This window comes from Antennarius striatus, chromosome 24 (genome assembly GCF_040054535.1).
Source record: "Antennarius striatus isolate MH-2024 chromosome 24, ASM4005453v1, whole genome shotgun sequence".
In the NCBI taxonomy this organism is placed as follows: Eukaryota; Metazoa; Chordata; class Actinopteri; order Lophiiformes; family Antennariidae; genus Antennarius; species Antennarius striatus.
Window position 1 is genome coordinate 9,748,663 of NC_090799.1, and position 27,422 is coordinate 9,776,084.

General features: G+C 48.7%; 1 protein-coding gene across 3 annotated transcripts; it reads right to left on the reverse strand.

The window, feature by feature from the left end:
- Positions 1 to 5,451: 5,451 nt before the first annotated feature.
- mxra5a (matrix-remodelling associated 5a) lies at positions 5,452 to 17,652 on the reverse strand. 3 transcript variants are annotated; one of them, XM_068309527.1, is made up of 8 exons: positions 17,500 to 17,652; positions 17,055 to 17,230; positions 16,837 to 16,966; positions 16,056 to 16,446; positions 12,112 to 15,963; positions 10,618 to 11,530; positions 10,218 to 10,541; positions 5,452 to 8,515 (listed from the first exon to the last, which is right to left on the reverse strand). In XM_068309527.1, exons 2-8 carry the CDS (start codon positions 17,228 to 17,230, stop codon positions 6,931 to 6,933), a joined length of 7,371 nt encoding a protein of 2,456 aa, XP_068165628.1. In that variant the 5' UTR covers positions 17,500 to 17,652; the 3' UTR covers positions 5,452 to 6,930. The 3 variants fall into 3 exon arrangements, with proteins under 3 accessions (XP_068165628.1, XP_068165627.1, XP_068165626.1); XM_068309526.1 differs by having other exon boundaries at positions 17,055 to 17,259; XM_068309525.1 differs by having other exon boundaries at positions 17,055 to 17,259; positions 17,398 to 17,652.
- Positions 17,653 to 27,422: the final 9,770 nt, after the last annotated feature.

Below are 27,422 nucleotides of genomic sequence, written 5' to 3' on the forward strand. Positions count from 1 at the left end.
CAATGTCATCTGCAAACATCATAGTCCATGGAGATTCCTGTCTAACCTCGTCTGTCAGCCTGTCCATCACCATAGCAACAAGAAGGGGCTCAGAGCTGATCCCTGATGCAGTCCCACCTCCACCTTGAACTCCTCTGTCACACCTACACACACCTCACCACTGTCTTACAGTCCTCATACATGTCCTGCACCGCTCTAACATACTTCTCTGCCACTCCAGACTTCCTCATTCAATACCACAGTTCCTCTCTGGACACCCTGTCATCAGCTTTCTCCAGATCTACAAAAACACAATGCAGCTCCCTCTGGCCTTCTCTGTACTTCTCTATCAACATCCTCAAAGTAAATACTGCATCTGTAGTACTCTTTTTTGGCATGAAACCATACTGCTGCTCACAAATGCTCACTTCTGCCCTTAGTCTAGCTTCCACTACTCTTTCCCATAACTTCATTGTATGGCTCATCAGCTTTATTCCTCTATAGTTGCCACAACTCTGCACATCTCCCTTGTTCTTAAAAATGGGCACCAGCACACTTCTCCTCCATTCCTCAGGCATCTTCTCACTATCTAAGATCCTGTTGAACAACCCAGTCAGAAACTCTACTGCCACCTCTCCTAGACACTTCCAAACCTCTACAGGTATATCATCAGGACCGACTGCCTTTCCACTCTTCATCCTCTTCAATGCCCTCCTCACTTCATCCTGACTAATCTTTCCTACATCCTGGTCCACAACACTCACCTCTTCTAGTCTTTGTTCTCTCTCATTTTCCACGTTCATCAACTCTTCAAAGTACTCTTTCCATCTTCCCATCACACTACTGGCACCTGTCAATAGACTTCCATCCCTATCCTTAATCACCCTAACCTGCTGCACGTCCTTCCCATCTCTATCTCTGTCTTGCCAACCGGTATAGATCAGTCTCTCCCTCCTTACTGTCCAACCTAGCATACAAGTCATCATAAGCTTCTTGTTTGGCCTTTGCTACCACTACCTTCACCTTACGCTGCATCTCACTGTACTCCTGTCTACTCTCTTCAGTCCTCTCAGTGTCCCACTTCCTCTTGGCTAACCTCTTTCTCTGTATACACTCCTGTACCTCCTCATTCCACCACCAAGTCTCCTTATCTACTTTCCTTCCAGATGACACACCAAGTACTCTCCTACCTGTCTCCCTGATCACATTAGCTGTAGATGTCCAGTCATCTGAAAGCACCTCCTGACCACCCAGAGCCTGTCTTAACTCCTTCCTAAAAGTCATGCAACACTCTTCCTTTTTCAGCTTCCACCATTTCGTCTTCTGCTCTGCCTTTGTCCTCTTCATCTTCCTCACCACCAGAGTCATCCTACACACCACCATCCTATGCTGTTTGGCTACACTCTCACCTACCACTACTTTGCAGTCACTGATCTCTTTCAGGTTACACCGTCTACACAAGATGTAGTCTACCTGTGTGCTCCTACCTCCACTCTTATAGGTCACTCTATGTTCCTGCCTCTTCTGGAAGAAAGTATTCACTACAGCCATTTCCATCCTTTTTACAAAATCAACCACCATCTGTCCTTCTGCGTTCCTCTCCTGGATACCAAACCTGTCCATCACCTCCTCATCACCTCTGTTTCCTGCACCAACATGTCCATTGAAGTCTGCACCAATGACAACTCTCTCACTTCTAGGTATGCTCTGCATCACTTCATCAAAGTCCGACCAGAATTTCTCCTTCTCCTCCAGCTCACATCCTACCTGTGGAGCATACCCACTAACAACATTGAACATCACACCTTCTATTTCTAGCTTCAGACTCATCACTCTATCTGACACTCTTTTTACCTCCAGGACATTCCTAACAAACTCCTCCTTCAAGATAACTCCTACTCCATTTCTCTTCCCATCTACACCATGATAGAACAACTTGAACCCTGCTCCTAAACTTCTAGCCTTGCTACCTTTCCACCTGGTCTCCTGGACACACAGTATGTCTACCTTCCTCCTCTGCATCATGTCAACCAACTCTCTACCTTTTCCTGTCATAGTTCCAACATTTAACGTCCCTACTCTCAGTCCTATACTCTTGGTGTTCCTCTCCTCTCTTCCTACGAACACACTTTCCTCCTCTCCTTTGACCAATTAAATTAACACAAGTACGGATTTGCTTTAAGTACAACATCACCAAAGGCCTTAAGACAAACATAATACTAACGTTGAATTTCCTGGCTTCATATCTGTTAAACTACTCAGAGGAAAACCACACAACGAAGTTATTTCTAAAGACGTCTCAATGATGTTATTTTATGTACTTGACGGATCTGTAAACGTGATGCCCTCTGGTGGACATAGTGGGTAACTCTAAAAAAGTTGAAATAAAGTTAGACGATGTTAGATTGTCAATAGCTTCCCAATGTGCCTATCAAAATAATTTTAATTGACAGAACTAATGCATGTTTGCCCCCTCCCCATCTCAAAAACACATCATCTTGATATTTTATGCCTAAGTTTATATTCTCATACATATATGTTGTAAACGTTCATGTTTTCATACGTTTGGGTCACGTGGGGGTTCTGATGCATTTTTTATTTTCAAGCGAAGCACAGCTGACAGGAAAAAAGAGTCTCAAACCTGTGAAATCATGTGAAAATAAAAAAATATGTGGGATTTTTTTTTTTTTTAGAGATCGACACCAGCAGATTCATCGTTTATCAAGTATTTCTGATCACGTGACCTGTATCACCTTCCGTATTTCTGCCTTAGATTCGAGTATCTTTAGAGAAGTATGCTCTTCGTCCACCAGGGGGCACTGTGGCCCCTCCATCAGAAACCAGAGGTCCATCATGGCAACAAATCAATGAAGCTGAAGTCAGATGAATACATGTCATAGACTGAGTCACCAGCGGGCTGTGATCCTGGTCCACCAGCCTGTGGTGTCTCTCATCCTGCTCCTCATGTCGGGCCCAACCCGTCACAGCCAATGGCAGGAGGCGAGCTGCTGATGCTGATGCTGACGGGGGGGGGGGAGGGGGGTGGCGACCTGACACCTCCCTGCTCTCATCACCATTAAACACACAGATCCCCTTTCCCCTGACCGCCTCCTTCATTAATCGCTGAACACAGGAATCAGAGATCAGTCCTTCAGACGCTCCTGACGGGAGGACAGAGCTCTTTGTTGGGTTCTATTGTGCGATGGGGGGGGGTGCTCAGGAGTCTCAGCTTTTATTCCAGCAAACAGACAGCAGCTGAGTGACTGTTAGGCTCTCCTCTCAGGTGGGTTGTGTGTAAATCCCTTCCTATTATTAGCTGGAAGATTGGAGTTTAAGTCTTCATCTGTGTTGAGTGTGGTTTAGCATAAATATGACCTGTCGAGTGGGACAAATCACTCACGTCGTTTCTCACTGGTAATTACAAGGAGGGACTGACAAAGTGTGTAAACACACGCTGCAAGAACTGATGTTAATTTATCAAGTTGGCAGGCCGTGATAATCAAAGGGAAATGTATGAATTATACATGAGACAGGAGTCAATCAATCAATCAATCAATCAATCAACTTTTATTTATGTAGCGCTTGATCACTTCTGAAGATATTTCAAAGTGCTCAACAGATAGGAAGCCAACAGAGCCCTCCAGACCATAAGCGACGTTGGCGGGGAAAAACTCCTTCATTGAGGAAGAAACTCCAGGCAGGACCCAGGCTGAAATTAATTAATTAAAAATGTAATTAAAAATTCAAATTCATTAAAATTAAAATAATTAATAATTCAAATAAATAAAATAAAATTACATATATAAAAAATAAAATTAAAAAGAAATGAAAAAGAATTCAAATAAAATTAAAATTCAAACCGGTTCGGATAGTCTTAACGCTCCCATGTGGTCAACATGTTTGGGATGTATGGGGTTAAAATGGGAAGACAAGGCGTCAACTTCACACACGTGCATCCGTCAGTTAGAGATAATAATATCTAATATCTTAATATCTATGAAAATGTAATTTATAAAATCACACCAATGTTACACAGGAGCTGGGAGCAGCTCTGCTAACCTATTCCAGTCTTGAATGCATCCCCCCTGAGTCTCAGGCCTAGCTTTTACCCATAATGCATTCCTCCAGCCTCTCGACTCTATTTGTTTAGACAGCGTGGGACCGACACCCGTTTGCCCTTCCAAGAAACCCCACCTCCATCCACATAGGAATGCAAACGTCAGGGCGGATGCAGCTGAAGGCCGACGCGCCGGCGGCCGCGGAGTCGGTTTGATGTGGATTAAAGGTCGCGTTCGCCGTCGCCCCGCCGTTCACACGTCCACCATCGTTTGTTCTTTTTCACGCTGAAGGCCTCGCAGCCAAACAGCAGTGATCAGTAACTCCACAGCTCCTCCTCGCCCCCCCCCCACTTCACTTGTTTATTCTTTATTTTCAACAAACGTGAGCTCTTCTGGTGTGTTTACACGAACAAACAGTCGTGTGAACGCCTCCATCTGGTGATGTGAGAGGAAGAGGAGGAAGTGTTCCCTTCCAGAGCATCCTGAGCCCCCCCCCCCCCCCACACACACACACACTGTGGGGTGAAGGGCTTTGAACCCCCCCATCCTCTGATCATCATGTTGCTTGATTCACACCCAAAAGCCGATCGTCTAATTTGATCAGCAGCTCCAGAGTCTAACAGCTCACAATTGGAGTGATCAGACTAATTGGGGATTGGGAGAGTAATGACTGTCAGCTGTGTGTGTGTGTGTGTGTGTGTGTGTGTGTGTGTGTGTGTTTCATCTCCATCATTCGAGGACATTTTGTTCCTCCTCCACCACCTGTGTGTCTTTATTCCTCTGCAGAGCGTCAGTGTGACCCAGACGGAATTCATCACAGCAGCTTCAGCAGCTTCAGCAGCTTCGCTGTGGACGACACGCCGTCTGACCGTTTGCAGCACAGCGCAGCCAATCACAGACCAGAGTAGCTGCTGATGTCCACCTAGCGTGACTGGTTCAACAGGTGGGCAGGAGACGCCAACCAATCCGGACTCGTCTTGACGAACGCCAGCTCGACCGGAGGAGGCACAGGCGCAGTCGTCTCAGCGTGACCGTCTGAGGGCGAACCTGCTGAACTAATGGGGGATTTCCTCACAGCTCCAGATGTTTCTTCTTACTGGAAGACGAGACTGCGTCTGTATTCCCAAAGCGATGATCGCACGTTCCTTCTTCAGCGCTGACCTACTTCCTTCACCCGGAATGTAAATTGTGCGTTTTTCTCAAGAGTTTTTTTTTTTGTACTCTGTGCTCTCGGAGGCCAGCTAAGCAAAAACTACAACTTCTGAGTATGAATAAGAAATAAGTTTATGAAGTAATAAACTTTTTCTGTCTCATTCTATATAATAAAGAAGTATTTATGGCGCGGCGGCGCGCATTTCCCTCAGTCTCAGCATTATTGTGCTGCTTTTGTTTTCGACACTCAGTTCAGTCAAAACACGTGGAAATCTTTATTAGAATATGGAACAAAACGCTTACGCACAACAGCTTGTCAAAGACAAACCGTTTACAAATGAGGACACACAGCCGACATCAGCGCTTTTCAGAGGCAGAACCAAAAACCGTGCACAAGGCACTTATTATGGGGTGTAACTCCAGTAATGGAAAAACACAAGAAGTACTTAAGATGAGTGTTTATGGGGTTCAGGGAAGAGATGAGAAAAAACAAAAAAACAAAAACCTGCCGTATTGAAACTGTTGTAGCACCCGAGGCATCCTGCTGATCGATAACCGATCAATAACTTTCATGTGAGACATTTTATTTTTGATGCTGGATCAGACGTTCACACGTGTTCGCACAGAAACAACCGTTTGATTGGCGCAAAGTATTTATTGACCCACAGATTCAATGTCATGTTGTCTTATGTCATGTTATAGTTGTAATATTGATGAATTATAGTCAATTTAAGCCTAATAACAAAGGTATTTATGCAGGAACGCTCCTTTTTCTTGCAAAGTTTGACGTAATCGTACATCAAGGTTCTCCATAAAACAGGTTTCTTGCTCGTTTCCGTCAGTGACTTGAAATATGTTGACGTTTTGCAGTATATCGGTGTATTTTATTAAAAAAAAACGACTGACTGAATGCTAACGCAGCTAGCACATCTTAGCTCACTTGTGGTGGAAATGGGGCACAAAAACTAAATTTACAGTCGTATACGAAAAACGGTTGGACGTAGCTGCTGGTTTGTGTTGGTTCCTCAGATGTTTTATAACAGCAAAATTTCTACTCTCTGAAAGTTTGTTGTGTGGAGCTGGGGGGCCGTTATCACACAGAGATTCATCTCCGCAGGTCCAGCCGCCTTCAGAACGCCTCAGAGAAGCGGCGTGGAGCGAGGATTCTCTCGCAGCGGGACGACCATCAGTAATTAATGGACAACAAGGAGCCACTCCTGAACGCCACAGCGCAGCGCTGCCAGTATTTTTATCCTCATTTAAAGACCAACAGACGTGAAGCGTCACGCGGAGCGAGTGAGCAGCGCGTAGCGGGCGGACGTGGGTTCATCTCTGTGGGAGCAGCCTCTTAATGGGGGGGGGGGTCGCCGCTGCATGCGCAATAGTTCAGTTACCTCTGCTGGGTAAATAATTTGGTGGCAAGTTCTAAAAGTACTCAGGCCTGAATCTGTGTCCCAGAATAATTAGCACCAGCGCTAGCGACAAACAACACAAGCAACTTGGACCATGTGACCGTCAAACCACACGAGGAGCGTTTCTTTTGCAAACGCTGACGTCGAATCCTGATATACTGATGTTTCCCAGTGATGTGGACGCTCTCCAAGCACCACTGCAGGTTTTAATCAGCTCACAAATCAGCAGTTTCTACAACATTTGGATCATTAAAAACATCATCTGTTTTTAACAGGCAGTTGGTTGGGCATACAGTATGGACATAAACCGCCACCAATGACCAGACTCCTCAGAATACATTGAGGAACGTAGCTTTGGAGTCTGTCCCGATGGCGTTTCTGGCGGTGCAGCGGTAGACGCCAGAGTCTTTCTGCGTGGGGTTCTGGATGATGAGCGAACCCTGAGGATGAAGGTACTTGTTTCCAAAAAGGCGTGGCTGAGCGCTGACGGCCAGGCGGGTTTTATCGGGTGTCTCCCACGCCACGTCAGCTTTTGGGATCCCAGTTGCTATGCAGTTCAACTGAATAGCCACCCCGCGTTTGGCGTAGGTCACAGACGGGGGGCCACTTGTGATTCGAGGTGGGGATGCGATCACAATCACCGACACAGACATTGCGGAACCGCCGTATTCATTCGCTACCCTGCAAGTGTACAATCCCCGATCGTAGACGGATACTTGTTGGATGGCGAGGGTCCCGTTGGCAAGTATCGCATATCGTCCGGCTCTCTGGGGCCTGTTGAGGACCACCCCAGTGGGTAATGTCCAGGTCAATCTGGGAGGTTCTCCACTGGTTGTACAGTGAAGGAAAAGTCTTCCCCCATTCATGATGCTGACAGGAGTGCTGTACCGATTGCTGATCTCTGGCTTCTTCCCGGGAGATAAAGTGATCGTACGCTCCGCAAAGCCTTGGAACGTTTGTCCTAGACACCGATACACACCAGCTTCAGCAATGGAAGGGTTGCTGATGACCAAGGAGCCATCCAGCCGGTGGAAGAACTTGGAGAACCGAGTTCCACTATGCAACGGCGTACCATTGGGTAAGACCCAAGTGACATGAGGTTGTGTTGAGCCCTCAAAGGTGCAATTCAGAGTCATGGTGTTCCCCACGCTCAGCGAAAGGTTGTTAGTTTTGGGTCTTGTCGTTTGTGGCCTCTCCAACACGTCCTTCACGTCCAAATGAACCACCAGTCTGACCTCCCCTCCTTCATTACGAGCGATGCAAACCAGTCTCCCAGAGTCTGTCCTCTTGAGGGACCTAATTTCCAAGGTTCCATTTTGGTGAACTATCATTCTGTTGCTATAATACGGTGCAGGAAGAATCACATTTCCTGGCAGGACCCACATGACTCGAGGGGTGGGAGTTCCCTTGGCCGCACAGTCCACAAACGTCTTCTGATCCTGAGTTGCGGTCACCTTGATGGCATTAGTAGTTCCATTGAATCCATTGATTACTGGAGACGCTACCAGGATCTCCAGCTTGAAGACTTTAAGCTCTCGTCCTACGTGGTTCCTGGCCATGCAGGTGTACTTACCTCCATCAGAATGTTGGACCTTTTGGATCACCAATGTCCCATCGTCTAAGATCTGGTATTTGTCTAAACTGGAGGAAATCACTCTATTTGTAGGGGCGATCCATGTGATGTCAGACTTTCCGTTGGCGTCACAGCTCAGTCGGACCGGCTCACCTTGGAGAACCCTGACCAGCTTTTGGTCATTCTCCTGAGTTTGTGGTGCAGAAGTTCCTACTTTGACCTTAACTCTAACCTTCATTTCATCTTTACCCAGCTGGTTCTCTGCGTAGCAGGTGTAGTCGCCCTCCTCTGGCATGCCAACGTGGTTAAAGTACAGCGTCCCATTGTCAAACACCACATACCTAAAACAAATCAAAAAGGAAAACGTTATTGATTAGTCAACTTAGAGGTTTGCTCAATCACACTGATCAGTTTCTATACACTGTGCTCATGTTGGTAGATCCTTTCCTCACAGGATGTGCATCAGTAGTTCCTCATTGGTTCATTATTGACTCACATGCATGAGGGAGAGGTTTGGGGTGGGGGGGGGGGCAGTGTGAAGAGTTAAATATAATCATTAAATAAATTCACCAGGTGCAGGAATTACTGGCTTTTCAAGAGAATTGAGAAACGTTACAAACAACATGTGACTAATTAGGAGATGAGACACGATTACAGATGAACTAATTACATGTTTCACCTGATTGTTATCCAGGCTGTCTCATATACCAGAGTATCCTCATTGTCATTATACAGTACAAGCACATTACAACAAAATTACATTAGTACATAATATCTATATGTGACTCTTCCTACAGTACTATTTGTGCAATTTATGGAAAATATTGACAATTTATAGTAGTGAAAGAATTCCTGGATCCAGATCAGCACAAAATTTAATGACATTTTTCCCATTTTCTCACCCATACCTACGCCCATGTAAATGTGGTGATGCTGAACCAACCAACCAACCAACCAACCAACCAACCATGCAGCCTACCAGGCAACAATAAAATTGACAAACCATTGGACAGGACAAATAAAAACTCCTTGGCTGTAGTATTACTGAGGAATGCTACCTTTAAATGTGCGTAGACTATGTAATGAACTGTCATCAGCATTATTTTCAGACCCACAAAGGAACCAGTATTTTCTCCTCCTTGGTTCTATTTATTGTTCATTATGTGTCATAAAGAAATATTTTGGTTGTACAGACTTAATAGATTGAAAAGCTGTATTTTGGTACACTGTGTGTGTCATCGCTGGAAACAGGAAATTACAGGTGAAATATGACAAATATAATTTATTATAGCACATGCCAGACAAAGTACTTTTCTTTGGTGGTGAGGAGTCATTAGTCTGCTGTGGTCTCGCTGTTGCGTAGAGTCTGGGAATAGTTTCCAAGATGTCAGTTCTGTTCAGGGGCTGTTTAAATTACCGTGAAGTATGACAGTTGACTAATGACTGGTTTATTGTTAAATAGGAAAATTGTGCTTTAGTCATGCATTGTTTTAATAATGCCTGTTTGTGAGGAATAGGCTTTATTTAACATAATTATCAACGCAAGAGGTAGAATTGGTTTTTCCCACGAGTAATGAATCTGCGTATCAGTTTAATAGAACAGTTGAACTATAGTCTCAAATGTTGTGAATGGAGACGTGTGCTAATAAACACATAAAGCATTTACAATAAAGACACTTTTCCTGCCTTGGCAGTTCTTGGCAGGAGTTCCCTGTTCTCTGGCTGCGCTCCAAAAATGGATGTAATACCTAATTCTACAACAAATTCAGTTGTACTAAAAATACTTCTTCTTTCCGGATCATTCGCCAGCTCTAAGTGGATTTTAGTAAAATAATGAAAGAATTCCCCTATGCCCCACAGACCGGGGGTATTATCTCTATCTACACCTCCGCAACCAGACAATATGAAAGAACGATTTTAAATGACTTCTGCTCTTCTTCTTGAGGTATCTTTCAAATCAGTATGGACTCAAATTATAGGACCACCATGTCTTTGACACAACACACAAGAATCAGCGCTAGTGTTCTGGAATGAAGCTCATACCTGCGACTCCGCCCCCCGCTGACATCTCTTTGTTTGACCGGGTTGACCATGGTGCCATCCGGTAGCGCCCAACTGATCTCGGGGTTAGGAAGACCAGACGCCACGCAGTCCACCTTCAGGTCGCCGCCGTACACCACCTCCTGGCTGGACAGCTGCTGCTTCTGCTTGATCTTCGCCGGCCTGGTCAGAACATTGACCCTTAGCAGAACGTAGTCGTCTCCCATTTTGTTCCGCGCCACACACAGGTAGTCACCGCTGTCCTTGTCGGTCACAGAATGAATGGTGATGGTGCCATTGGAGAAGACTTTGATCCTGGAGTCAAAACTGTAATGATGATAAAAAAAACATGTATTTTTTGTAACTTTTTATTGAGAAAAAATCCCTGAATATGATTGGTTACCTGTACTGAGAGTCCACCAGCTTCTTCGAAGGTGTCCTCCAGATGATTCGGGGCTCTGGTGCTCCTGTCGCCACACAGTTGAGCAGCAGCCGCCCCCCATAGGTCACATCGGTCCTCTGGGGGGAGGATGAGGTGATGCTGGCCTTGGCAGAGGTTCTCTTAACATTCAGAATCACAGTTCTCCTGCTGGACGCCACCACGTTACTTGCAGAACACTCGTACCTTCCACCGTTTCCCAGGCCCAGTCTGTGGATGTAGAGGGTCCCGTTGGGGAACACGATGAGGTTGTGTCCAGTAACAAACTCGGAGGCAGTGAGCTGCGCTCCATCAGGTGTGGTCCAGCGAATCACGGGCTGAGGAGCACCTGTAGCAGAGCAGTGGATGGAGGCGGGGCTTCCTTCCTGGAGGGTATAGTTCTCACTTTGAGTCTGTCGAATCACAGGTGGCAACGCCGAGACCTGAAGGTGGACGGAGGCTGTGTCGGTCCCAGCTGCGCTGCTGGTAATGCATTTGTAAATCCCTCCATCTGTGTAGGTGGCCCGGTTGATCCTGAGGGTTCCATTACTCCAGATGGACACCCGCTGTAGAGGGGCAACGTCCATGGGGGCAGCAGCCATGTGGGCGTGGTTTGGAAGCACCCACGTGGTCTGAGGCAAAGGGTGCCCCTCCACTGTGCACTCCAAATCAACGTTACCCCCCAGAGGCACAGCGATGTTCCTCTGTTGAGGATGGAGGATCCGTGGGGGGTGGGACAGGACCTCCAAGTTGACCAGCATCTTGTCTGTGCCGTACTGGTTCAGGGCTGTGCACAGGTACTGCCCCCCATCGGTGGGCTGCGTGTTCCTGATGACCAAAGATCCATTGGGATGTATCTCAAACCTCTGGGCCAAGGAGAACTGAGCAATACTCGCTTCTGCAGAGATGGACAGAAAGCTATTGAATGTACGTTCTGTTATCACGTACAGTAAATACGGCCAAAAACAATGATGATGTAACAGTTGCATTCCATAATGGCCAAAAACTGCACAATTTTCAAATTAAATAAGTGCATTTTTTATTAATCTTGTTAATTTGATCAACCCAAGATTTCATCTGATCCCACTTGATTCAACACTTTCAATAAAATATAATTTGTGGTAAAATCTCTCAGGACTGGAGAATTTAGAATGAATTTTTCATTAATTTATGAGTGCAATAAACCCTCAGAAAACATTACCAACACGAGTCATGTAAAGACATTGATGTCAAAACTACATGTTTTATTGATTTATCTGAGAGTGTAATGAGTCTGCTGACAAGGATAAACCATCCTTGTCAGTATAAAACTTTAGATGTCAAACTTAAACCCTTAAACACAGAGAATTATTACATTACATTAAAATATTAGGTGTTAGAGACACCGGCTCCATGATCATATCCCCTTTCCATAGCGTTTGTAAAGAAGGAAGTACCATTGGTGACCTTTATGTGGACATGGGTTTGAGTCTCACATACCTTTAGTAACTTTACTCCACGACAGGAAGGGCATTGGCTCACCCTCGGCCACACAAGGAAGCTGGAAATCTGTTCCAGCTTTTGCAATGAAAGTCTGGAATTTTTTCTTAATGATCCTTGGCTTCCCTGGTGGAGCGGTTCTGGGTCCAGGTAGCTGCTGCGTTCTGGAGGAATCCTGAGTGCTTGTCAGCAGTCCATCTCTGAATGATCCCGTTTGGCTTGGAGCAGCGGTTGGAACCGGGGCGGGTGTTGGCTTAATGGTCTGTCTACTGTTCATTTCTAGAGCTGGAGAAGTTGTCGTAACACTGATGAATGGAGCCAGGCTCTGAACGGTTGACTGGTCTTCAGGATAGGACTCTGATGTTCTCCATGGCTCTGATGTAGTGATGGGTTGGACTTGTTGCTCTTGACTCTGGCTGTCTGGAAATGTGGGCCAAGGAGAAGAAGTCGCGGCTGCGGTGGAGGGAGTGTTGGATGGTGCAGCCGATGGTGTCGTCACAGACGGGTTTAAAGCATGGGGCGTTGATGAGATGGTTGACGTATGAGCTGGTATTTCCATACCTTCAGTAGGAGCATCGACATCGATTTCTATATCTGCAATTTCTTCACTGTTTGTGCTTTCATCTGGACTAGAACTATGAACCAGAACTATTTCAGACACAGGATGTTCCGTCGTGGAAATCTGTTGTGTGTTCAAAGCGACACCCTGCGTCGTCATTGAGCCCATTGAACTCATTTCGTGCTCAGATAATGAAGCAGAAGGAGATGGTGAAAGTGTGACATTAACACCACTGTCTTTGGAAGCTGTAGGTGTGTACTGATGGTCTAATTGGTTCAGCCCATCTGTTTGCAGTGGCACCTCAGTGTGAAACCCCCCAGAGGGGTTATCGGAGTGTGGCACAGGTCCAGTGTCTTCTGTAGCGCTCACCCTTGGAGCGTCTGTGAATTCCAGAGCCATAAAACTCTGCTGAGTGGTCGATGTGAATCCACCCGTCCATTCTGCAGGAGAAGCAGTCCCTGAGATTCTCAAAGCTGTTTGAGAGCTCGTCTTTCCATGATCCAGTCCTGGGGCGGCGGTTGGAAACGACGGTACCGCTGATGTGCTTTTGAACAGCGGTTTGGCCGGTTGTGGGAGGCCGCTGCTTGCCTCAGGCGGAGGGATTGGTTGAGCGGAGACTTTGGTGGCATCCCGCCCTGACGCTGAGAGTTCTTCATGACTCGGGCTGAACGATGACGCCGCTTGGCTGCCACTGAATGGGACTGTGGTACTGAAACGGACTGTGGTCGTTTGTACCGGTTCTATTCTTAGCTGTGGAGAGACAGTGGTCCTCGCTGTTGGAGGTGTGGGTTTCAGCGGCTTCTTTTTCCTCCTGTTTGGCCTCCACCGACGACCCCAGATCTTTTTCTTGGAGTTAGTCTTCCTCTCAGAACCTCTCCTTCTTGCATTGGTGGATGCAGTTGTGGTTGTTGGAGACGCTGTTGCTAGAGATTCCAAAGCACCATCCGTTGGGTCCTCTGGGTCTGGTAGTGATGGGGAAACCTCCTTGTCCTCGTTTCCATTTCCCTCTCGTCTTGTTACGGATTCGTTTGGGTTGGGCTGAATCTGACTTCCTGTTGAAGAGAGTTCTCTGTCATTAGTAGAAGTGGCAGCATGTGTTTCGTCCATCTCCCCGCCCCTCTCAGATGCCTCTGACCAATCAGCCGTTTGGGCTCCGTCACCATCTTCGTACGGGGTTTGGTTCTCTGGTGGACGGATCGTACTAGCGCTGCTTGCTCTGTTTGTGCTAGCCTTCCAGAATGTGACGGCGTGTCGGGGAGCAGATGTGGTCTGTGGGGGGGGGAATGTGCCGTTTGAAGTCGTGTGCAGATCCCAGCTCGTATCAGGGGTGGTGTGTTGTAAACTGTATGCAGGCGGTGTTGTCGGTGCGGTAGGGTCTCCGCTGGGCGTCTGCTGAATGTTTGACGTCTTACGCCCTTTAGTCCGTCCAGCCAATCTGTTTTTCACACGCGAGCCTTTTGTGTGTTTATTAGGCTTCGTTTGCGTATCTTGCGTTGGAATACGTGGTTTTGTGAAGTGTTCTTGACCCTCCTCCCCATCATCTGATGACCCCTTGGGGTTTTTTTGAGACTGTCTCACCATCTCTGTGACTCCCCTCGGCGTCGTACTCTGGACCGGCTCTGGAGTCACTGTATTCTGAGCATTTCTATCCCTAATCTTAGCCAGAATATCGGCCCATTTCTCCGGGTCGATTTTCGTCTTGGACATGTTGACCCTCCTCCTACTCTCAACCGTATTCTTTTTGTCTTCAACTTGCGATCCCGTTGGTTTTCGAAGCACTTGTGGCCTCCGCCACATATTCCTGGATGGATGGACCCTCCTGCCTGTGGCCACGCCCCCAGGAACTCTCTTTCTCAACGGATCCAGGTGGTTTAGCGAAGCCCCCGTGTGGGTGTCCTCACTGTCGCCTGACGCCTCCTCTATTTCCTCTGTTGGGACTTTAATCTGAGTGTTGACCCCTGAGGCCGACTGAGGTCTTGATGGGAACTTCCTCAAAGGCCGAATCACTCCTTTGCGCCTCATGAGATGAACTTTGGTAGCCAGTGTATCTGCACCATGTTGATTTATCGCTATGCATTTATAATAACCATTGTCCTGTAACTGAGCCTGTGGGAGGTGTAGGGTTCCGTTTAAATAGACTAAAGCTCTGGAGGAGTTGGCTTGGAAACTAATGATGTTGCTGCTCGGTAGGAGCCAGTCGATCTCAGCTTCAGGAGAACCGGAGGTCACGCAAGGCAGGCTGATGGGGCCCCCTGAGAATCCCTCAACAGTTTTGATTGAATCATCCTCTCCTGGGGGAGGGTTGGAGGATTCCTGCACTGTCAGGTAGAACGGCAGGACAGTCAGGTCTCTATGGATCTTGGCGATGCAGTAGTAAATTCCTGAGTCTGCGTGGCGGACGCCTTTGATGACCAGCCGTCCTTCACCTGAAACAGACACCCTGTTGTCTGGACTGCTGTATGGGGCCTCCAGCCGGGAGCCGTCTGGCAGCACCCATTGGATAACCGGCTGCCCAGAACTCTGCACGTTACAGGACATCTCACTCGGGCTTCCCAGGATAACACTAAAAGCTTTGCGGGTGGTGTTTGTGGACTCGATCACCGCCCACGATCTGGTCTGTCTCCGCACCAGTTCCACCTTCACCGCCTCTGATAAATCTGTGCTGAGGCTCAGTTTTACAATCTTGGCTGACGACTGGAGTCTGTTCAGCTGAAGGTCTGCAGATGTTTGCATCAGCCAAGCCGGTCGGGCGTCGACGTTGGCTTTGACGCCGGTGTAGTACTGAGCATCTCTCTCCGCGTCCTGCTTGTACACGTACATCCGATGAGGTTCTTCTCTGAGCAGGGTTCCCCTTTTTAAATGCGCCGGCACGCTGCTGTAGTACGCGATCAACCTCCACAGTTGCTCGTACTTTTCTCGATCAACCGGACATTCCAGATCCACCGATAGAGTGACGTTGGAGGCCAGCTGCAGCTGGGACACCTGCTCCCAGCTCATCTTCGTCAGCTCTCTGGGCTCCTCGATGGTGCACTCCAGGTCCACCTCGTTCCCATGTTCATCTGACAGCTCCAGAGAGATGGTTCCTAATGGTTCTCTGAAGTCCTCAACAGCCATGACTTCACTCTCGACGTCGTCAGGTTGGGACGTCCTCCGTGGGGAGTCGATGACGGGGCGGCTGCAGACCAGGTTCTCCACCTCCTGGAGCTCCTTCATCCGGAGGTGTCTGGGAGAGGAGCACATGGGACATGACTGGCCACCAGGGAGCGCCCGATCCTTTTTACATTTCAGGACACCTGGGGGAGACACAACACTGTCAGATTAGACTCTAGAGCAGGGTGGAGTTATTTATCTAGATGAACCACTGAGAAACATCACAAGAACTGACCTGGTGAGGTTTTATCCCAGTCCTGGAGCCACCTCATGTTGCAGTCACACGTCCATGGATTCCCATGGAGGTACAGGTTCTCCAGCTGGGGCATGGTGGCCACCACCCTGGAGGGTAGTGATGTCAGCCTGTTGTCAGACAGGTAGAGATGCCTCAGGGTGGAGACCTGGAAGAAGTCCATCAGCGTGAACGTGGCGAAGGTGGCTGGGTGGAGCTGCTGGAGCTGGTTGCCTTCCAGCTGCAGCAGCCGGAGGGAGGTGAGACCATGGAAGGAATCCGGGTGGATGAACTCCAGCTGGTTGTTGTCCAGGTGTAACCTGGCCAAGGCCCATAGACCCCGGAGGGCCCGTCTGCTGATCTCCCTCAGCTTGTTGTAGCTCAGTTTCAACATCTAGAAGAAAATCATCACAAGTCATCATTCATGCTGCAACAGCGTTTGAAGGAGGGGAGGGTGTTTCAGGATGGGGGTGTAACGATAGACAGTGAGGGTGCGTTGGAGGACAAACATCTGACGTGTTTGTTGCCTCGTTTCAGGAAGAAAAAAAAAATCTGAAACATTTTCTGGTGAAACGGGAAGAGGAGCAGAAACCTTCGTCTCGTCTGAGCGGTAAGAAGAGTCACCGAGACAGAAGTGAGAGCCGTCAGGGACAGGGGGCTTCTGACAGGACCCCCCCCCCAAAATAAATAACGTAACATAAAGGCAACCAGCTGATGTCATTCATTCATTCATTCATTCATTCATTCATTCATTCATTCATACAGTGTGTTTTAGTTGCAGTACCTGCAGTGACTGGAGGTCCCTGAACGCCCCATCAGGCAGGCTGTGGATGTCGTTCCCGTGGATCATCAGCAGCTCCAGCTTCCGCAGACCCCCCAGTGATTGGTCTGTGATGGAGTTAATGCTGTTGAACCTGAGCCCCAACAACAAAGTCACAAACAAACAAACAAACAAACAAACAAACAACACTAAACAACAGGCATCCATAAGCAGTCACTGACCCCAGGTTCATGCGCCTCACGTCTTTAGAAACAGCCGGGGGGACGGAGAAGAGGGAGCGGAAGGTGCAGTGGAGCTCCACGGGCTGTGGGCAGGAGCAGGGCCGGGGGCAGGGGCCGGGGGCAGCGGGGGGCAGGATCACCAGCACCAGGAGGGCCTGGAGAACGCAGGCGACCATCTTCGGAGGAGGAGGAGGAGTCACAGCAGCTGACGCAATATAACAATTATATTATTATTATTATTATTATTATTATTATTATTGATTATTATTATTATTCAAAAAGAGCCAGAAATGAAAGTTCTGCCTCCGACACCGCATGAATGGACGGACGGTGAATTACGCACCGAGATGAATTACGCACCGAGCCGCGGCGGGGGTTTCGGTAAAGTGCCCCTTAAATATTTAATCCCCCCCGCTCAGAGCTGATGAAACATGGATGTTGTCACCTCAGAACCTCGGTACCCCGCCCCCCGGGTTCTCCTCGGGTTCCATCTCAGGAAGGGGTCCAGAAAAGACGCGGCTCGGTCCGACGCAAACTAACTTTACGCACCGCGAGGAGGAGAGAACGGAAAGTAAATCCCGGAGCCGGAGTCCGTCTGCGTCCTGCGCGCCTGTGGAGCTCCACTGAGCACTGGTGGGGGGGTGGGGGGGTGACAGGAGGAGCCTCAGGTTTAAACCGGAGCTGAAGCCGTGAAGTTCTGAACGGATGTCTGTAATGTGAGTCACATGAGGAGGAACCGGACCGGACCCCCCCCACACACACACACACTTTAGTGGGGGTTTCCTCTGTGCGTAAAACAGCCGGTTGATCACTGCTGCTCCATTCTGATTCATCTATAATCAATACTGATCACATGTGGTGAGAAGACGTTTCTCTGACTAAACCACATCTTGGCTGAAGGGGGGGGGGGACAGGGGGGGTCTGGAAACTCCTCCCTGATTGGAGGAGGTTTGCTCTCCGGTATCCAGCTGGTCCTGATGAGACGATCTGGATCTCCGGTCCTGGAGACGGTCCAGGTGTCAGGAGGTGAGGGGGGGGCTCCGTTTGCCCCCTGCAGGGCATGAGTTGATGGGGGGGGGGGGGGGCACACCTCCTTGTTGGTTCATGTCTGACTGTACAGAGAGGTGGGGGGGTCAGGGTGGGGGTGGGAGGTAAAGGTCTGTCATCAGCGTTGAGTCACGTATGAGCAGCAGGCTGTCTAGACACACACACACACACACACACACACACACACACACACACACACACACACACACACACACACACACACACTCTGTGTGCTGTTAGCTTTGGCCCCCAGACCCCTCCCTCACCTACGTGCTGAGGTGGGGGCCCCTGAGTCCCGGCTTTGTGACGATGTTTAAGTTGGATGAAAGTGGAGGTCGGAGGTCACGGCCCCGTGTTTGGGGGGGCGGGGGGAGGGGGGGGGCTCCATCCATCACAACATCACTGAGGACCTGCAGCCCACCTGCATCAACAGCACATGGAGGCGGGGTCGGCGGCGCCGCGTGGCCCCCGGCGGCGCCCCAGGGTGTTACCCCCATGAATCATCAGAGCGACTTCCGGTAACCGTGGAGACGAGGGGCTGGACTCAGCTGTGACTCCGTCATGTGACATCCTGTTTCTGGACAGGATGACAGGAGGAACCCTGAGGCGATGGGATCTGCTGTCGTCCAATCAGAAGAGGTTTTGCAGTGGTGACCGCGGCGGAGGCTGACGAGTCAGCAGAAGGTAAAGGGATTAGATCCTCCTCTGCCCCCCTACCCCCCCACACCAGGACCCTCCAGATTTATTCACACGCCCCCGCCATGCAGGACGAACAGTCAGAGATTACAACTTCCTGGACGTTTCAGTCGTTACTGAGAAAAAGGCTCAACCGTCTGGGGGAAGGAAAAAGCAGCTCATAGCTGGGGGGTGGGGTGGGTGGGGGTCCTCACCACCTCTGGACGTATTTCTGAGCGTTAACATGTGTCAAGTTTAACCGCTGTACCCCCCCCCCATTTCTCTAGATTTGATAGTTGGAGACAGTCATCGTACTGATTGGACGAGTCTCTGATTATTGATTTAAAATTAATTCAAATTCAATTCAAAAAAACTTTATTAGTCCCCAGGGGGGCTAATAAATACCAATAAATACTAATCAATACAAAAAAAACCCCCAATAAATAAGATCCAGACCCTCCAGAAAGAGAATTAATGCGAATGAGGAAGGAGATATTAGCATAATGGCTGAATCATGAGAAAAGGTAACATGGCTGTCAACAGTGTGTGTGTGTGTGTGTGTGTGTGTGCGTGCGTGTGTGTGTGTGTGTGTGTGTGTGTGTGTGGCGCTTCAGAGACATGGCAGAGCGGCTCGTTCCAAACATCCAACAGCCAATGGAAACTCGTCAAACCGATGGCTCCACCCGCCCCAGACCACTAATTATAACATGTCTGGCTGCTCAGCGCTCCAGATGAGTCTGGCACTGTTCACAGCGACAGCCAATCAGAACAGGGACGTCATCGTTTGACATTACGACATCCCAGCTTTTCATTTAACCCACTGGAGCGGTGGGGGCGGGGCTTTCAAACCACATTCCATCACTTTATCACAAACACATGAATAGAAAATCATCATCAGCATATTGGTAGACCTCAGAGGGGTTAAACAAAGTTGGGGCGAATGGTTTCTGAGTGCAGATGGAAACTAGACTGTGGTAAAGAAAGGCTGTGGCAAATAAAACATGGGGGGGACTGGGATGACGGGAGCCCATTCGCTGTCCCCAGTTTGTGCATCTCCTTAGCGGTGAAGTACCAGAGTGTGTTTCATCTGCAGCAGACAGGGGGGGTGGGTCCATGATGAGGGCAGTGAAGGGTTACAGAGTCCCTGGGGGGGTTTCTTCTTAAAGAATCTCATTCCTTTGTCTCCAAAGGAGCAAGTCTAGGTGGCTCAAGAACCATCATGCAACCCCAACACCAACTCTAACCCCAACCCCAACCCCAACTCTACCGCCAACACCAACTGTAACCCCAACACCAACTGTAACCCCAACCCCAACACCAACTCTAACCCCAACCCCAACTCTAACCCCAACCCCAACACCAACTCTAACCCCAACCCCAACTCTAGCCCCAGCCCCAACCTCAACTCTAACCGCAACACCAACTCTAACCCCAACTCCAACTCTAACCCAAACCCCAACACCAACTCTAACTGCGACACCAACACCAACTCTAACCCCAACACCAACTATAACCCCAACACCAACCCCAACTCTAACTCCAACCCCAACCCCCAACCCTTGGAGATTTTCATGCACCTACTGGGATCTCGGATGATTAGAAGTTGGGGGAGGTAATACATGTTTTAAGTGGCCTGGGGGTAACCCAGGACCATCCAGGAGGAACAGGTAAATGTCCCGAGGGCCCTATTTCCACACTGACTCTGGGTGGTTATATAACGTACTAACTGTATATAATGGGTCACTTGCTCACTGTTTTCAGCTCAGACAGTCTCGCTACAGCAGCTGGTGGAGAACTGGACGGATGTGGAGGTTGACACAAAGACAGAAATGACGAGGAGCAGCAAAGTTCAACACCATTGAGACCTAAGAAATGACCCCTCAGCCTCAGAGGACAGGGGTCTTCCAAACTCCAGCAATCCCTCCTGAAAACACTTCCTTGTTTGGGGAGCGCTGAACATTTCTAACCAGTGTCGCATCAGAACATCTGGTCTAACGGATGATCATGATCAGAACGCAGGAACATGACCTCATGGACCCAACGGCGATCAGACCGCTAATCTTGAACATGTGAAGAGCATTTAAAAGAAGAGGATTTTCGTTGACTTTTTATCTGTTTAACACATATTTAACACTTATGTGTTTACAGTATTTCATACATCAGCTTGTCTGGACCATTAAAGGAGGTCTCCAGCCTTGTTTGAGCTTCTGCCCCAGAAGGTCAAGAAGAGAACGTCCACACAGAACGGCTCCAGGTCTACACACACACACACGCACACCAAAGTCATTTTGAAAAGTGGAACACGTGAAACAGTATTACATTATACATGAAGTCCTCAAGATAAGAACATCTGACTTACGAACATTCATAGATATGAACAACTGCAACAGATACTCACATATTAATAACGGTCTGTTCATATGTTTTTTATTTTAAAGAAATATTTGTTTTCATAGTATTATATCAGAATATCAGAACATTTACTACTATAGGTGGTCATTTGGATGTTTTTATGCAGTTTTATCTGCATCTGTTTCAGTGATTTTGTAAACTAATACATGATAAACTGTAGGTTCAGGGGCCTCCTGACACACGAGGGCTCCATATGGGGACCCCCCCCCCCACCCCCTAGGGAACCACAGATGAGCTGTGAACACATTCCCAGAACCCAGCGATGGAGGGGAGTAACGACGTGAAGCTGGAGCGTTCGGCGGCCACCTGCTGTTGAACTCCATCCACTCTGACGTCTGATTGGCTCGTCGGCGTTGGTTCTGATCCCAATGTTGACTCATGTTCACATTTGATTTTCATGGAGGATTTGTGACCCAAATGCGTCACCGTCACAGAACCAGATCACAGCGATAACCCGTGATGATGTCTCTCCCCCCCACTCCTGACGGCCCCTATGGAGCCAACGGGCATCAGAGGATCCAAGGCGGGTTCATTCATCCGGCTCATCCTCTCTGCAGCATCCGGTCCCCTGGGTGCGAGCCAGCGGCTCTGTTTCCTCAGCTGGGACGTAGAACCCATCCAGAACCCCCCCACCCCCCGGCCCATTCGTCTCCATCAGCTCACAGATCTGAACAGAATTCTACCCAACGAGCCAGAGCCGCTCACAGTTTGCAAAATGACACACATTAGAGGCCTGCCTGCTGTTTATAGGTGCTGAAGAGCTGAACGCCAGCATTTAGTCCAATTACAGCCGGAGTGACAGTTTGAGGGCTGGGGGGGGCGGCACTCGGCAGTCAGGAAGCCATTCTGGTGCATTAATGTGTCAGTTAGCCAATATTTAGCGAGAATAAAAAAGAATTGGACATCAGCTATTAAAATCTTCTAATAGCAGCGATGATGGGATGTCAGGATGCAGTCCAAACACCTTCCACTTAATGGAACAGTAACCACTGATCCAGTGAGAGGTGACCAGTCAGGTCCACTGCTTCCAGTTAAACCATGGAGAGTCTGGAGTGGAGTTCCAGTCAAAAGGGGGCAGGAAGGGGGTGATAAAGATGTTTCTGCCCCCGCTGATCAGTCTGTCTGACTTTCAGCACAAACGTTAGCTCTGTTTTCCAGACAGAAATGATGAAAAGAATCCCCCACCGTCTCCAACAGGCATCAGCGTCTCACCTGCTGGTCTTTTTTTAGGGTTTTATTTTCAAGCTGTAGTCATAAAGCTGATAATACCGGTGGGGATCTGACTCCCTTTGCCAGCTGTGACTCACATGTCAAAGTATCCTCGGGTAAGACGCTGGAGCCCAAACGGCTCCCAGGGGTCCACTGGTTCCACTGGTGTGAATGATGGCTGCTCCTAAAGAGCAGGTGGTGCCACCAGGAATGCTAGCTAGCACCGGAAAGTCAGTCGTACTAGAACAGCATCATATAGGTAGAAGTTTATAGTAGAAGTTTTCTCACCAGGCACCTTGTTCCTCTAATGGACCCACCGGACTGAGATGATGGAAACCATCTGTCCACCTCATTCTGATACTAGAGTCCTGACTCCCAGGGGTGCGAGCAGCAGGGCCTCATTAGTACGGGAGCGAGGCCTTTAAAAGGGTAAAAACCTAACCCAACATCAACTTCACACAGAAAAAAGGGGGGAAACTGCAAATGAGATCCTAATGTGAGGAGGAGTACGACGGGAAAGAGATGCTTTTACGAGTGAAAAGCTGCAAAGCCAAAATCAGCCTGACCCCAGAATGTAAAGGAGGAAAGGGGAGAGGATAAAGTCATACTTAAGTGGTTGCAGCTGCTGGCAAACAAAGGAGATCAATTCATTATTTGGGAGTGAAATCCTGATCAAAGGCTGGATGTATGGACATTTTCACTGGACTTGGATCAGAACTCTGATTCTGCAGCTACATCTCACGGCCTGACGTGACCTGAAAGCCGGCGAGCTTCTTCTGCACCGGTCAACAGAATGGAGAGCGACAGTGGTGGGAACACAGTCCAGTAAAACTCCAGCGAACTGAAACCAGACCACGAAAAGCACAAACCAGGCCAACTGTGAGACTGTCACTGACAATTGGTGTGATGACGGCAGGCTGTTTGTTTTATAGCGCTGCGTTCGGGTAATGAGACCATGACGTGATGCTTATGCTGGGCTACGTTCGCCTTTACAGTGGAGGCAGAGCGCCCAGCCAAAGACGGACAATATAACCTGTGTCTGGAGGCAAAGCGCTGCCCGACGTTAATGAATTCATGTTTGTCTACCTGAAAGCTTCACTCAACATCAAACGTCTGGTGGGTCGTGGAGGACCGTCCACATTCCTGCAGGAATGTTCTAACCTGAGGTGTGGTCAGGAGGACTGATGGAGCTCTGAGACTGGAGGAAGAGAACCAGAGGCAACAAACGGAGTTTAGAGAGCAAACTACTGACACACTGGACTGTTTCACTGTGTGAACCTGGACTGTTTCACTGTGTGAACCTGGACTGTTTCACTGCGTGGACCTGGACTGTTTCACCGTGTGAACCTGGACTGTTTCACTGTGTGAACCTGGACTGTTTCACCGTGTGAACCTGGACTGTTTCACTGTGTGAACCTGGACTGTTTCACTGCGTGGACCTGGACTGTTTCACTGTGTGAACCTGGACTGTTTCACTGCGTGGACCTGGACTGTTTCACTGCGTGGACCTGGACTGTTTCACTGCGTGGACCTGGACTGTTTCACCGTGTGAACCTGGACTGTTTCACTGTGTGAACCTGAACTGTTTCACTGTGTGAACCTGGACTGTTTCACTGTGTGAACCTGGACTGGACCTGGACTGTTTCACTGCGTGAACCTGGACTGTTTCACTGCGTGGACCTGGACTGGACCTGGACTGTTTCACTGCGTGGACCTGGACTGTTTCACTGTGTGAACCTGGACTGTTTCACTGCGTGGACCTGGACTGGACCTGGACTGTTTCACTGCGTGGACCTGGACTGTTTCACTGTGTGAACCTGGACTGTTTCACTGCGTGGACCTGGACTGTTTCACTGTGTGAACCTGGACTGTTTGACTGCGTGGACCTGGACTGTTTCACTGTGTGAACCTGGACTGTTTGACTGCGTGGACCTGGACTGGCGGACCCCACTCACCTCTAACTGAAGCGTCGTGCTGCTCTGACGCTAACACCTTCTCTCGTATTTGTTCTGCTGGCCTCAGGTCTTCCTTTATTTAACAGATTTTACTGAAGCGCAGCTTTAAAACATTGTTTTACCAACAGACCGTCTGTCGACCTGCAGCCCAAACACAGACAAAAGATTAATGACCAACTCACCCACAATATGAAACTGAGACAGAAGAAAAGACAGTTCAAGTTTCCCTCCCCATCCCAGGTGAACCTGAACACTGTAAAAAGTGAAGATTAACAACAGGTACAGGTGGGGGCAGAGGGGACGCACTGCTGTCTCTAAAACACGGAGACTAGCAGTGCAACAGGAGGACGGACTCACTTCAAACATGTTGAAGTAAACCAGGAAAAGACAAAATAATATGTAAATAAATTATCATCCAGTCACCCCCATGACCCCCGAAAGAGGAAAAATACAGAAAATAAATGAATAAACAATCAATAACAGAGTAGAAACTACAATCATTTCCTCATCCTGCTTTGATATAATTTCCTTTTGAATTGATTAAATTAATTTCATATCAGCGTGGGACTTGCTGCTTCAGCCAATCACACGCGTGCATCTCCTGGACACGACTTGAAATGAGAAGTATATTTCTGTTTTCTTGAAGTGATCACCTCAGTGGACGATGGAGTCGCCGTTGCCATGGTAACTTTTCTACGACTGATTTTTATTGCTGTCAGCCGTGCGAGCTTCGTCCACACGGGTTGTAAAGACGCCGTAAATTCAGACGGACAACTTTATTTGTGCTCCAGGAGCCGGGAAGAAGGAGATTTAGGATGTTTCAAAGTCCTCATCCCGCCTTCAGGATTAATTTAAACCTTGACATTAATGCTAATCTTCAATGAAATCAAACGTATGGAATAATTATTCTACCAGATTAAACCTTGTAAGGCTGTGTTTTTACATAACGTTAACAACAGCAGGTGTTAGCCTAGCTTAGCATGACGTTGGAACCAGCGAGCTTTGACTAATAAACATTTATGGGATGTGTTTTTTGGAATCTTCTCACTTTTTTGGCGTCCGATTCGTCTTTGGTTCGAACAAATAACCATAAACACACACACAAACAAACAAACAACAAAAAACCAGCAGATGTGGATTTTATCAGCACTGACTCATCTCCAGGAACGTCTAACACACACACACACACACACACTGACTGATATCTGTCTATAAGTCACTCTTGATGCTTGTGGAGATGCTCGCCTCGGTCACATGACTACCCTCTTAAAGGGGCCGCTCCGGCCGCTAACACAGAATACGTTACCGTAAAACGTGGCTGAGATCGACGGTTGCCGACGCCAAACGGGTTCGACTTCGACGGGGCCCCACGATTAACGGCTGAATATGGAAAGAGCCCCACAAACGGTCGTGTGGAGACGGGCCGTCACGCGTCAGGAGTTGGAAGGATTCACGGTGTGGCGGGGGCCAACGGGGCAGGAGGGTGGGGCGTGTTCCTGGCCCGCAGAGGATGTCCCTCTGTTGTCTAACAGCCGACAGCCGGTGTTTCGTGTTTCCTCCCCCCTCCAGCGCCAACAAGACGTCTCCGATAGTTCTGATGCGCTCGCCAAGCTCCACGGCGACGGGGCATCAGAGGAACACTTGGAGGGGGGGTCAGGAGGCTAACTGGGCTTAATGTGCAAACAAGCATGGCAGCTTCTCAAGGTGGGGGGGGTGGGGGGAGAAAATCCATACATGAAATGATTCTTGGGATAACAGAGTGGAAATAAAAGAAAACACATGGAAACACAGCCAGTGTGTGTGTGTGTGTGTGTGTGTGTGTGTGTGTGTGTGTGTGTGTGTGTGTGTGTGTCATCTCCAGAGGACTGAAGGACGGCGCAGAGACACTCGATCACATCCAGCTGTTGGCCGATGCGCTGATGGATGGGAAACACCGGGTCGACCCGGAGAGGAGAGACGGCAGCAAGATGGAAAAACACACACACACACACACACACACACACACACACACACACACACACGAGAAAGTTTGTGTGTGTTCAGATGCGACGCCAAATGTGTGCGGGTGTTGAGTCATGCTTCCCATGATTTAATAAACTAATGGATCGCAGGCGTCTCACTTACAAGTTTAACAATCAGTATCTGTCAGGACGGCCTCGGTTCGGCGCAGCCAGAAAAACTTTCCGCCGTGGCGTCCGTCCTTCACGGGGTTAACCGTTCACACGCCGCTCCGGTTCTGGTTCCGCCTGGAACCCAATCAAAACGGGTCACGTGATTATTACACATTAATAAACATGTGTTCATAAAAGAAGAACCTCCAGTCGGTCTTTGTTCCCGTCTATGTGGCCTTCTTGACCCCGCCCCCTCTGGAGCAGTGGGGGCAGAATCCAGGTGAGGCCGGGTGTGTGTGTGTGGGGGGGGGGGCATCACCTCCCACCCAACAGAGGCGTGGCGCGTCCCCCCACCTGTCCTGATGACAGGAGCCCTCAGCTGATGATGACGGGCTCCACGCCGTCATTAGAGCACCCTGTCGTTTGGGTGGGCGGGGCTTCAGCGCGTCGGTCCCGCCTCACGTGTTTGATCATCAAACGGTCGGGGCGGCTTCTTCCAGTTACTTTTCCATCACATCAAAGGTGATTGGAGGCTGCTCCTGCCCCAGGGCATTCTGGGAAGTGTCACCCCTACGCCAGTTCATAAGGCAGTCATGAGCTGTCGTTAGTCAAAGTGTCCTGCGGTTGTTCTGTGGGCGTTCGAGGGTTAATCAGGAACAAACGCTGCTCCAGGTCCAGATCCGGAATAAGATTCTGATCCAACGTTCTCTTTACAACTTCTGACTTCATCAGTGATAAAATGGGTGATAAAACTTTCGTGGGCGCTTCAACATTTTGTTTTTGCGGAGACGGGAACTCTGGCCATGTCGTCATGGAGACCAGAAGCATCCCGTCTCCATGGAAACAGCTCCTAAAGATTTTTAACAGTCAGAGATGAAACATGAGGACATTTTCGCGGCAGCAAACAATCGTTTATTTGTTGATCTCAGACACAAACTCAAATTAATTCTGACTGGTGA

Bases quoted from the DNA above. Each gene is read 5' to 3' on its own strand.
- mxra5a (XM_068309527.1), bottom strand. From the start codon at position 17,230: ATGGTCGCCTGCGTTCTCCAGGCCCTCCTGGTGCTGGTGATCCTGCCC. The intron at 16,967-17,054 runs GTCAGTGACTGC...GTTGGGGCTCAG, and splicing joins GTGAGGCGCATGAACCTGGG to GTTCAACAGCATTAACTCCA. The intron at 15,964-16,055 runs GTCAGTTCTTGT...TGTCTCCCCCAG, and splicing joins CTGGGATAAAACCTCACCAG to GTGTCCTGAAATGTAAAAAG.